Source organism: Lynx canadensis, chromosome C1, assembly GCF_007474595.2.
Source record: "Lynx canadensis isolate LIC74 chromosome C1, mLynCan4.pri.v2, whole genome shotgun sequence".
Taxonomy (NCBI): domain Eukaryota; kingdom Metazoa; phylum Chordata; class Mammalia; order Carnivora; family Felidae; genus Lynx; species Lynx canadensis.
This window is the reverse complement of record NC_044310.1, coordinates 11,123,815-11,136,362: the sequence shown is the minus strand read 5'-3', so window position 1 is coordinate 11,136,362 and position 12,548 is coordinate 11,123,815. Positions and strand designations below refer to the sequence as shown.

Sequence of the window (12,548 nt, the reverse complement as noted above, 5' to 3'; positions counted from 1 at the left end):
CATAAGGGGCGGAAACTGACCAGCAGAGGACATACTGGAATTTGAGAGCGAGAAAAATATTCTATCACCTTGACTAGGGTGGCGGCTCCAGGACTTTGCCAAAACTCAATGAACTGTATACTTAAAACCTGCGCATTTCTGTTAGGTAATTATTACCTCAGTTTAAAAAAGGGTCAGCTGAAGAATGAGCTATTGAGCATCTGTTACGCTTTAAAATGTAATCAGCACAGTTGCATAAACCCAGGAGTAAAACTGGAGAAATTTACAGAGAAAAACTTTATTCATCGAGCTGACTAAAAACAAACATTCTGTTTAACTCAAGAATGGCTCAAACACAGCAACAAGCCATTGGCGACAACCGACTATCGTTAATCTTGGGGTGGGTGAGAGTCAGAGGGCTCCGTTTTGCCATACGGGCTGAGGGCACCGGACAGGTTTTCTGTCCCTAAGAGCGTTTCACCCGGCATCAGCTGGCTTACTGGTGCTCTCTTCAACTGAGGCTCCCACCGAACAGGTTAGAATACCAGTCCCTAGGTTATGCGCCGTGAAAATAATTTGGGGGAACAAAAAACCGTCAGTGGAGGAGGCTGGTCAAGCTGGATTTCAGAACTCTGTGCTGCTGCAAAATCGGATCACGACCGCCACTCAACTCCGCCTTTGGCATCAGCATCACTTTACCTCTCGGAGAGCAACTGGGGTGCTCGAGAGATCATGTGACCTGGCGGGCTGAACACCCCCGTTGCTGGAGTTTCTCCAAATTTGCCGCGACACCACTACTTCCCCTCAGGTCCGCTCGCCAGTCTTCCACGTCGATAAGCTTACCAAGGTCTCCACTGAGCAGAGCGTCCGCCAGGGGTGGATTGCGCTCCTTCAGCAAGGACAGCTCATGGGGGTTGGCCAGCAACATGTCTCGGAGCAAGGCTGGATTGTCCAAGCCCTGAGGAGATGAAGCTATGTCTCCGGGAGATGAGTGGGACTGCTGTGCTCCTGGTGGCCGGCGCTGCCGGGAGCCTGACGTGCCAGGCACGGCTATACTACGGAAGTCTATGCGGGGCAAGTCTGTTGGGGAAAATCGGTTCAGAGTTTACTTCCAGTGACACACAAGCATTTGAAGGGCACAGCGGAACATTTGCCGGTGAACGGTATACGGTAAATGGTAATTGCAGACATCTGACCTTTCCTCCGCGCTCTCTCACGCTGACTGAATATAAAGACTGCAGTCTGAGTGAACCCACAATCAAGAACAGAAAAGGAGTGCAGTCAATGGTAATGACCTTAGATCTTTGGCTTCTACAATATCCCAGAAGACATAACAAGTTTTTACTTACTTGTATTTTTTTTAACGTGTATTTATTTTTGAGAGATAGAGACAGAGCGTGAGCAGAGGAGGGGCAGAGAGGGAGACACAGAATCCGAAGCAGGCTCCAGGCTCCGGGCCGTCAGCCGAGCCCAACGCAGGGCTCGAACCCACGAACTGCGAGATCATGACCTGAGCTAAAGTCGAACGCTTAACTGACTGAGCCACCCAGGAGCCCCTACTTACTTGTATTTTTTAAAAATTAAAGCTAGTCTTAATAAACATAACCACATAAATCTGGATGTGATTCTTGAGAAAAATCCTAGTTTGTTTTGACGTTTCTCAAAGGGCCCGGACACCTGGGGTAAAGAATACTATACAAACCAAGTGAACTGCATAAATTTTAGATGTAAAATTCTACAAGTCTCTGCTAAACATACTCGTTCTTGGAACTTACACTTTCATCTGCGCACCACGGCTAACTCCTCTCACACCCCCAGGGAGCTAGCAGGTGTAATCATTTTACAGGAGAGACAAACAGAAGAAAAGGAACTTGCTCAGGTTCTCGGTGCTGAGGTCACCAAAAGAGAGAACAGATTTAGAGGCTACAACTCCTGGGTTCTATAATCCAGGCTGAGCTGACCTTATTAAAATGAAAGGAAAATAAAAGGGAGCCTTACACAAAGGACCCACGTATTATATGATTCCATTTCTATGAAATGTCCAGAATAGGAAAATACAGACACAGAAAGTAGACTGACGGTTGCCTAGGGCCAGAAGGCTTGGAGGCAGATGGGGAATGACTGCTAATAGGTCCAGTTTCTTTATAAAGTGATAAAAATGTGCTACGATTGATTGTAGTGATGGCTGCACAACTGGGAATAGACTAAAAATGAACTGCACCCGTTACATGAGTGAATTGTATGGTATACGAATGATATCTCAACAAAACGGTTACTTAGAAAAGGAGTTTTACCTTTAAAAAAAGGTAGAGCAGAGACAGAATTAGGGGCTAGAACTGAGCAAATGTGTATCTCCTCAATCCCAAAAATGTGACTGATGGTCACTCCTGTTTCAAGTTGAGGCTATCCTGAAGCTGTTGGGAAAGCAACTAGAAGGGAATCCTTTTTTTTTTTTTTTCCTTAATGCTTATTTACTTTTGAGAGAGAGAGAGAGAGAGAGAGAGAGAGAGAGCGAGCGAGCGCACAAGCGGGAGAGGGGCAGAGAGAGAGAGGGAGACACAGAATCCGAAGCAGGTGCCAGGCTCTGAGCTGTCAGCACAGAGCCCGATGCGGGGCTCGAACCCATGACCTGTGAGATCATGACCTGAGCCGAAGTCGGTTGCTTAACCGACTGAGCCACCCAGGCGCCCCTAGAAGAAGGGAATCCTTAAACTCAAGTATCATTCTGCCTCTTTAGCATGGGTTCAACTAGCCACTTCCTTCCAACAGACCTCAGCTGGCAGCTTGTGTGTGTGTGTGTGTGTGTGTACACACACATGCGCATGAGGGAGTTAATCCATACCAACCAGCAACACATATATGGGTGGACCTTCTCTGCAGGGTAAGAAATTTTTATCTTTAACCATGGTAACACTTATCTTGAGAGTCCATTCGCTTCAGAGTAATTCTGAAAAACTTGTTTACCTGAACGACTAGATCTGCTCCCTTCCCCCCCAGACTGGCTCTCTTGTCCACATGCGACAGTACAGAAAAAAAAAAAAAAAAAAAAAAAAAAACAACCAGCAATTCTCCAGAACTAACAATTTCACCAAATTAACCAAAGGAAGATTTGTTTTGTTTTTTTTTTGACTGACATGTTCAAGTCACAACTCTTTCTAAAGTTTAACAGTAGACCCAAGGGACTGATGTAATCCCGATCTGGGAGGAACAGTGCTTGATGGTCTCTTACAGCCCCAGTTTCGGGCTGAATGGATGCACTGTGTTCTAAGCTGGCATGTGTCATCATCACCCAGACACTCATCAGCTGGAACCACAAACTTTAAACCCACTGACCTAGAGACTAAACAGTATTTAAGAAATCTACCTGAAGACAGCAGGGAATGGAAAACACGATTACATTTCATTCAAGGGTTCCACATCAGAACCCTGGCCACTTTTTGTAGATCGTGAACCCCTCTGAGTATCCAAAGAAAGCTACTAACCCTCTCCCTATCAAATGCACACATGCTCTCAGCCACGCACCTGTGAGTATTTATTTCAGGGACACAGAAACGTTCTAAATCCCAAAGCACAGATTCCAGACTATAAACCCCTATTCCTGATAGAACACCGAGACAGGTAAGTTTCCTTTCACATGATTAACACGGCTGGTGGGCAAGGAGCAGAATCTGGTGGTCCGGCTGCCTAATGTTCATAAAGCTCAGTACAATGGGAAAAGTACCACGTTTTAGTTCCCATGCCTTCACTTATTAGCTATGTAACACTGAAGACATTACTTAAAACCGGAGCCTTGTCTAATAATGATAACAAATTATAAAGAGGAATCTCCTCCCCTACAACCGTGAAGTGCCTGGCTGACTGTAAAACGTCCCACACAGGCCTGCTAGCTGAGGGCCAGACACGAAGCAGCAAAAGTCAGTCAGGAATCACGGGCACAGATGGCCTCTTAAGTCCTTCCCCAGGACACGGTTCTCATCGATCACAACACAAGCGAACATTTATCGAGGGCATGCTGAAGGCTGCGCTATTCTCACAGCTAAGAAAACGGCCACAGGGAAGTCAACCCGGCCAAGGATACAGAGCAACCAAGGGGCAGACTCTGTACCCCGGAGTCTGAACCCGAAGCCAGTCCACAGCTCTGAGCCACTGCATTATGCTGTCTCCTGATGCCTGTGTCAGGGATGTCTTACTTGGGAACTGCACTGGAGGTCGAGGGTCTGCATTCTCCTTCTGTCGTAAAATCACGACATCCCCATCTTTCAAGCCGTAGGAAGCCAGCGATCTGTGGTTGTCTGTGAGGGGTCTTTCAGCATAGACGATCTACAACCAGAAAAGAGTTCACCATATGAAGCACTGAGAAATGACATGGAACAAAGCAGGAAGACTACGTACAGTGTCCCTTTTCACCACATGTCAGTCCCAGCCTGCTCAAAACCCTCCAATGGTTTCCCATCACACCTGGAATAAAAGCCTAAATCCTTCCCGTTACCTGCTAGGCCCAACAATTTGGTCCCTGGCTCCCCCTCTGACTTCATTTCATACCGTAATTGCTGCTCCCTAAATAATGTGATCAATTTCCCCCTTGGGACTGTTTCACTTGCTCTTCTACCTGAAGAATGTTCTTTCCCCAGCTATTTCTTTTTTTTAAGTAAGCTCTATGCCTAACATGGGGCCTGAACTCAGGATCAAGAATTATGTGCTCTACCAACTGAGCCAGCCAGACGCCCTCCCAGCCACTCTTTATTAAGGTCTCTGATCAAATATAACCTTTCCAGAGCCCTTCCCTAATCACCCTATTTAAAAACCCTCTCATATTAAGTATCTATTTCTTTTTACTGTTTATTTTTGAGAAACAGAGTGGGGGGGGGAGAGGGAGAAAGAGAGAAAGAAAGAGACAGAGGGGAAGGGAGGGAGGGAGGGAGACAGAGACACAGAATTTGAAGCAGGCTCCAGGCTCTGAGCTGTCAGCACACAGCCCCACACGGGGCTTGAACTCACAAGCCATGAGATCATGACCTGAGCCAAAGTTGGACACTTAACCGACTGAGCCACCCAGGAGCTCCTTAAATATCTGTTTCCTTATTGTCTTTCTGTTCCACTAAAATGGAAGCTACCTGAGGACAGGAATTTGTTTTGTTTGCGTAGCTCAAATGTCTTTTTTTTTTTTTCTTGTGACAAGAACTTTTAACATTTACTCTCTTAGCAACTTTCCAGTATGGGATACAGTCTTGTCAATTACAGACACCAAGCTGTATATGACATCCCAATGTATCCATTTTTAAATGATCTTGCACGCTGGCAAGTCTAAAAGTTTTCCAAATACTGCCTGTTCTGCATTCTTCCTTCTCTTCTACTGGATCAGGGACGTACTACTAATAAGAACATTTTTTGATGTGCAATCACACACTGAAAAAATCTGAGAGCATAAAAGCAGGTGAAACACTGTGCTGTAGGAAAAAAACGGAGAAAGGGCACACTACAGTTTAACCACAAAGGAACATAAAACCTATCCTGCACCATTACATACTGCAGAGGGGTATTCAGAATAAACTCAGGCTTTGAAAGGTTTTCTTTCAAAAGATTTGCTGTGCACCAGGCCACGTGCAAGCCGAGGAACCTGAGTCCTGTCCTGATCTGACAGTGGCCGCGTCCCTCCGCTGGTCCTGGCTTCACATTTCCGTTTGTCAAGCAAGCAGTTGGGGCTAGATAATCGCTACAGCTGTCCCTTCCAGGTCGGTCTGCTACACTACCATTTTACAGTGCTTCCTCACATGTCCTCACAGCTCTTGCAGGAAGACTGCCTGACACGCAACCTGAAAAATACAGATTTCTGCTGGGAGAAATGATCTGTCATATCTGCTCTCAGAATCTACACTGACATGAGAAATAGAACCAACAGGAAACCGAATTTCCGAAGCCAAATACTTCTGGGGGTGCACAAAAAAATGGACTCAGAGCTCATAGGGCCGATTACACTTCCTAAGTTCTATACAGCATTAGAAAACGTATCGTTGGTTCTTACCCTCAACCTGCAAAGTTAAAACATGTTCCAGCAGTCCACTGGACTGTCACTGCATCGATCCACTCACACTCTGCTATTCTCCCTCATGTAACCACATATCGCGTGGCAAAGGTACAACAGAATCAACACAGACTGTTTGCAATACAACCCGCGAGCCGTATGGTAACTCGTGGAATTGTTGGGAAAACTACCATAAATCTGAAGGGACAAGTGTCCCAGCTGAGGTGTGCACCAAGCAAGAGGAGGCATGACAACAGAAATGCCACGCAGGCGGCTCTCACAAGGTGGCCTCAACACAGCGAAGCCACCTTACAACAAAGGAACTGAGTGGTCCACGGCCCGCTCCTTAATTTTCCAGGTTCAGAAACTCAACCATCAGTACATGTAGAGATACAATCAGCTGACACATTTTAACTGTACTTACAGAAGAACATTTATCTACAACAGGGAATCAAACGCAGAGCATCAAAATGCTCCTATCCGGCAGCAGACTTGTCTTCAAGCTGGCAATGCTACCTGGAGGGCCATATGAAAACACAGCAGACACAACCACGGCTTGCACTTGTATCGGAACGGGTTCCCACAGTCTCCCGCCTCATCCTACGCCCTCTCATTTCTAGGTGGGCACTATTCATCCCATGTTGCGGACAGGGAAACAGAGTGCGGTGACCTGAGACTACACAGCTATTAAGAAGATAACTAGGGCAGCTCTTTCTGCCCCCAGGTCCTATCCCTGTGCTTTGATAAAACCACCTATTTTGTACCAAAAAATAAAGAAAGAAAAAAATAAGAAAATAAAAAAAGGAAAAAGAATAGAACTAGGATTGGAACACCTGCCTGACTCCAAGAGCGGGAGATCTTCCCTAAGGACCACATACAACTTCCCCAAACCGAAGTCCAATGCGGCCAGCTCAATTAGCTGGTGACCTGAACAAGAGCTATTAAGCCATCTGTCACCACTGAGGGCCTATGCTCACCAGGGGAACCAAAACCCTGTGCACCGCTCAGCGTATCAATGTGTCCTGAACATGAGGAAGGACCACTGGCGGCTCCTCACTCAGGACTTCCACGTAAAAACTCCACGATGTTCAGTGGACATAGTCTTTCCTCAGCAGACGCTGTAATTTTTTTTTTTTTTTTTTTTTAAATAAAGACAGCCTGGGGGCGCCTGAGTGGCTCAGTCAGTTAAGTGTCCAACTTCGGCTCCGGTCATGATCTCAGGGTTGGTAAGTTCGAGCCCCCACGTCAGGCTCTGTGCTGACCGCCCAGACTGGAGCCTGCTTCGGATTCTGTGTTTCTCTCTCTCTCTGCCCCTCCTCTGCTCGTGTTCTGTCTCTCTCTCTCCCCCCAAAATAAATAAACATTAAAAAAAAAACTTTTTAAAATAAAGACAGCCTGATCTAACAATAAAAGTTTAAGATCCTGGTAATAACTACCACCAAACACATACATGGCATGTGGAACATTGCTATCTTGCCCCATTTCCTAAAAATACTAGACTGAAGAATGTGGGTGAGGAGCAAAACATTCTTCACTCTGACAAAGCAGCAGGCGTATTCCATTTTAGTCCAAGGACGCAAATGAAATAAACAAAAGCTTAGCTGAAATTATAACTGCCACAAAGAACGGACTTCTTTTTGTTAAAACAGGCTTAAGAGTCTAAGAAAGACAATTATTGTATAGCTAAAATCCTATAAGAAATCTGAATGAGTTTCCAGCTCAACAAGAGTGTATCATCAGACCAATGGTTTCACATTTCCACCAGTCAAAACAAAGAGTTTCGGTAAGGCATTGGTGATGCTTTCCACCATAATATCCAACTCAAAGGCCACAAAGCTAAAAATTCTGGTTTTGCCAGTTATGAGGACACACAACAGGACAATTTACACATCTACAAGTCTCAAGCTGCGAAACTGGCTAGTACTTACTCCAGAGGCAGCACCCTAGAGACTAAATTCTAAGCTTAATCGACATTTAACAATAGACTAAAACAACTCCAAGACCAACAACTCCATCATTAAGCATGAGGTCAAATGCCTTCTTGTCTCCAATCAACAGAAATCGTAACAATACATTTGTAGCAGTAAGGACTATCAACTGGCCACAGAATCTTTGGACTCACATCTGAATGACTCCCTAATACTATCTATCATTAATTGAAAACCTACTATATGCCAAGTGATCTACATATACATCTCATGCCACAGCTTGACTTTTCCAACCCTTCTGGAAAACAATATGGCAACAGTTACTAAAAGCCTTTCAAAAGACCTGGCAATTCCATAGCTAAGAATACATCCTGAGAAAACAATCAGAAATGAGGACGAAGCCTTAAATACAGATATCCATGGAAATGTTACTAATAACTGCTTCCGATTCCCCCAATTCAAATGCCCAGCAATAGGCAAATTTTTAAATAAACTGCGGTACATCTGTATTACATGGCCATTAAAATTATAAATTTGAAGAACTTGAAATGTCAGGGAAAAATGCTGACAATGTAGCTTTGACTGAACAAAGAAAGTTGAAACTGTTGGTACAGTTCAGGGCATCATGTTTAAAAGTTACATTGTAACCACAGAAAAGGAAGAAAGCTTGGGGAAAAAGATACACTAAGAAGTAAACTGCAGTTGTTTTGGGGTGATATGGTAATAACTTTTTCTCTCCACCTTTTCCTAGAAGTTACAAATTCTCTAAAACGAATATGCAGTACTTATCAGAAAAAAAATTCACGAAAATGACCTGCAAAAATAAATATGTCATAACCAGCTACAATAGAAAATTTCAGTTTCCACTGCTTTAAAATAGTGTTTTACAAACGACAAATCACGCTGTGTACAGAGCTGCTTTCCCAGGATCATACAGTTACTGCTATTACTTGGCATTTACACACGCCTTTTGAGAGTCCTTACACATTCTGCACACGTTTTTACCACATGCCACCTACAGGGGTAAATTATAATGATGTTTCAAAAATACAAAGACATTAATTTAAAGTGAAGCTAAGTTCTGATAATTCTTTGAAGTCTGCCCAGCCAAGTTCTGCATCAAAGCATCAAACAGAGCCATGACCGGCTTCCAAGCCCACACTTGTATTAAGAGATGGAACATGCCCAGCTTTAATCACATGTACAAGTAGAGATAGTTTCTATTCTAAATTTGTTATCATCACATTATAACTACTATAATCAGACTAGAGCTGTTAAAAAGTAACGTCTTTTCCAAGCGCATACTTATGCACGACTGATGCTGATGTCAAAGTGTGAATTCTAAACCAGTGATCCCCAATGTGGGGCAGGCATGCGAAACAGTTCTTTAAAGATGTGGGAACAGAAAAATATTAGAATTTTCATTTCCATTTATTTTAGTTCATCCTTCCTTAAACGCTATCCTATGGTTGTTTATAATGGACATAAGGTTATTACTTCACTCATTGATGTTTACGGTTATTCTATACCTATGTGCGCATATATATAATGCATATAACATTAGTTCATGCTTGTAATTTATTATATGTATCGCAAAGATGTATGTTCCAAAACACTGTACGCAAAGGGAAACCTGACTGAAAAAGTTTGGAGATCCGTGGTTTGGACACACCGTGACAGGGAAGAACAGCCAGGAACCTTAAAAAAAAAAAAAAGAAAGAAAGAAAAAGGAAAGAATAAAAGAAAAAGAAGAAACTCCCTTTAGAAATGGAGGTGAAGGAACGAGGACAGAGAAGGTAAACAAGAATGAGCAGAGCAAGCAGGAGGACTAGGAGGGGAAGAGGAGTAACATGGGAGAACCTGGGCGGCGAAGCCGTGGGAGTGGGGGCCTCAAGTAAGTGATGTATTTGTAGGTAAAACTATAATGATGTTTACCGTTACGATCTGGCAAACGGAAATGACTCAAGTGTGTGTCTAGGGTGGATCCTGTTCCTGCCTCATGGGCAAGGCAAGCAACTGAAAAGACAACCGACCACCAGACATCTTAAAATAGATACTGTGTTAGGTTACAATGGAGCCAACGGAACAAACTTGAAACAGGGGAGCTGTTTACAGCTGGGTAATACAGGCTTCACAGAAGTTGAAGCCCAGGCTTCCATATGCTAATTTGGCTTGGGAGGAAGTAAATGCCCAAATGGTGACCTAATGAATAAGAAAGAATTTGTGGAGTTAGCCTAACTGTCCAATTAGTGAGGTACTCCTAACATCCTGAGCTAACAGAGGACTGTGCCAGCCTGGACCATACAACGAACGGTCTTTTCCATCGGTCTCTTCCTTCAAATTTGTTACAGCCCGTCTCAAAAAGGGCTGTAACGATGAGACCAACTTACATTTTCCATTTTTTATTCCCCCCGCCAGCTGGTGATTATAACCAGGGTAACAGAACCGGAGGGTAGAGAGCAATTGAAAATGCCACCTTCAAAAATTTCAGAATTGTGTTTACTTCCCTACTTAAACTGTCCTTCCCTAGTTTTTCACGTGAGGGATTCATGGGCAGGAACTGGCTCTTCAGTTTTTAGAAAACATTTGCAAAAAATTCCTTTTACCGATTTCTTTGTAGCTTCTGCAGCTTCAGTCTGCGTATGTGACACTTTGCATCCTGAAACCTATTCCTTCTTGATATTCAGCTTTATGCCAAGGTTCTAAAGTTCACATCGTGTAAAGGAATCATACTCACTTCTGAACAAAATATTGACGCATCTGTTTATCACAATAAAGGGCAGAACACGCTGCAGTTGGGCAATAGTTTTTGGAAGTATTTCATAACTGCAGTAGAAAATCAGGATTTACATTCTGGGGCCCTGGAGGACTTCTATAATTTTCTCAACGTTTAGACCATGTCCTCCACGGTCCACTTATCAAGTCGAGATTTAAATGTTTTCCTGTAAAGGCCAGAGTTATCGTCACCGATTCTGTTTGGTGGCAGCTCAGGGCATTCTGAGAATAAATTATGTTGCTCGTTTCAAATAAATGTAAGAGCAGCTGAATTTCCTTCCAGCACGGTAGGGAAATGAAACAAGCAAGCAAATCACACTGAGAAGATACCAGGCAATTTTTTACGAAAATATCCTCATAAAGCTCTGAACTTTGAACCCACCCAAACACTCAATTGTGGCCTGAAATAAAGAAGGATTCTGGCCTACTACCAGCGAAGAAACCAGAGAAACAAACAGCTTGAAATGAACGAATAACTACCTTTTTTTTTTTTTTTTTTTTTTTTTTAGAGAATTTAATCAGAAATGCCATGCGGTAGGGAAAAAGGTACAGGGCATTTCCAAATGCCTCAAAACAAGGTAATGCAAGTCTCAAACTTTTTCCTTCACTAGGAGTGCAGATCTCTACATTTAAAGGTAAATTACCGCTGCTTAAGCAGGAGCTCTGTCCAGAAAACCAGATGAACACCAACCTACCACAGCGATCCAAACTGGTATTTCTGGTTGGGGAAGTAGAATGTATGAACTCTTGCAGACCTGGAGCTGCTTCTTAGGTCCACAACACCCCAAACTCGGGATTATTAGGGGAGAAGGGGCCAAAGAGCCAGAAGGTGGGGCGGGCCGCCCAACAGTCCACGCGCCCCTCGGGCTGCAGTGGGTGCGTCTGCGGTCAGGTTCTCCGCTCCCTCCCATGGCACCCCACCCCACGCTCGGAGTGTGTGGGGGCAGCTACCGATCCCAGCTCCCTCCCGGACGCGGGGGCGAGCTGGGAGAGGCCATCCTGCTCCCCCACCCCCAATTCCCCACCAGCAGCAAAGGGAGGGCGTGAGACCCCAAGGCAGGAGGGTCAGCCCTGGAGAGAGACCCCGCTCGCTGCCCGGCGTACCTGGCTCTCGGCTGCGGGGATGCCGGACTCGAGCTCGCACAGCGCGCGGAAGTTGTGCAGCTCGAAGTCGGCGTCGACCTGGAGGGAAAAGGTCACCTCGGAGAGGTCCCTCCGCACACAGTACACGGTGAGCAGCATGGCCCGGGCCCGACCCAGCTCGGCTCGGCCCGGCCTCGGCGCTGGGCTGCGGGGCGGCGGCGGGGCCTGGCTGGTGCTGCGGGCGGACGGCGCGGGCTGCTCGCTCGCCCGCTTGCTCCTTCCCTCCCTCACACACGCTCAGTGACTCACTCCCTCCCGCCCTCACTACCAAGCACGGCCGCCGCCACCCGCCTGCGACTCCGTCTGCCTGCCTGCCGGCCTGCCTCCCACCGCTGCCGCCAAGCGCGCCAGCCGCCCGGCGCCCCGCCCCGCCGCAACGCGGCTGCCGTAAAGCCCGCCTGGCCCTCTCTGCCGTCGCGACGCGGCGAAGGGGCGGGCCGGGAAGAGGGAGGCGGGCAGCTGGGAGAGGATTGGAGGGGCTGGGGAAGAGAGAGGGAGGAGGCAGGGCGAGAAAAGGAGAGAGAAGGAAAGGAGCGAGGAGAATCAAAAATGTACCAACTGAGGGAGTTAGTAGCTGAAGTCTGTGGCGGACTCCACAATCTCATTCATCCGGCAGGCATTTATGAAGCGCCCTCCAGGTGGATACAAAAAATGCGTAAAAAGATAGGTCTTTCTTGGCCCTTAAGAACTCTCAGCTTGGT

The 12,548-nt window shown here is 45.7% G+C and overlaps 1 protein-coding gene across 3 annotated transcripts in view; it reads right to left on the bottom strand.

Annotated features, from left to right (window-relative positions):
• DDI2 (DNA damage inducible 1 homolog 2) overlaps positions 1–11,993 on the bottom strand; it is a 44,756-nt gene extending 32,763 nt beyond the window's left edge. For 2 of the 3 annotated variants that reach the window (XM_032594198.1, XM_030327464.1), the window contains exons 1-3: positions 11,809–11,992; positions 4,170–4,299; positions 823–1,059 (exon numbers count right to left, since the gene is read on the bottom strand). In XM_032594198.1, coding sequence (XP_032450089.1) covers positions 823–1,059; positions 4,170–4,299; positions 11,809–11,946 — 505 coding nt within the window. In that variant the 5' untranslated portion in view covers positions 11,947–11,992. Of the gene's footprint in view, positions 1–822; positions 1,060–4,169; positions 4,300–11,808 lie in introns of all 3 variants that reach the window. The other variant, XM_030327466.1, reaches the window with a different exon arrangement.
• Positions 11,994–12,548: the final 555 nt, after the last annotated feature.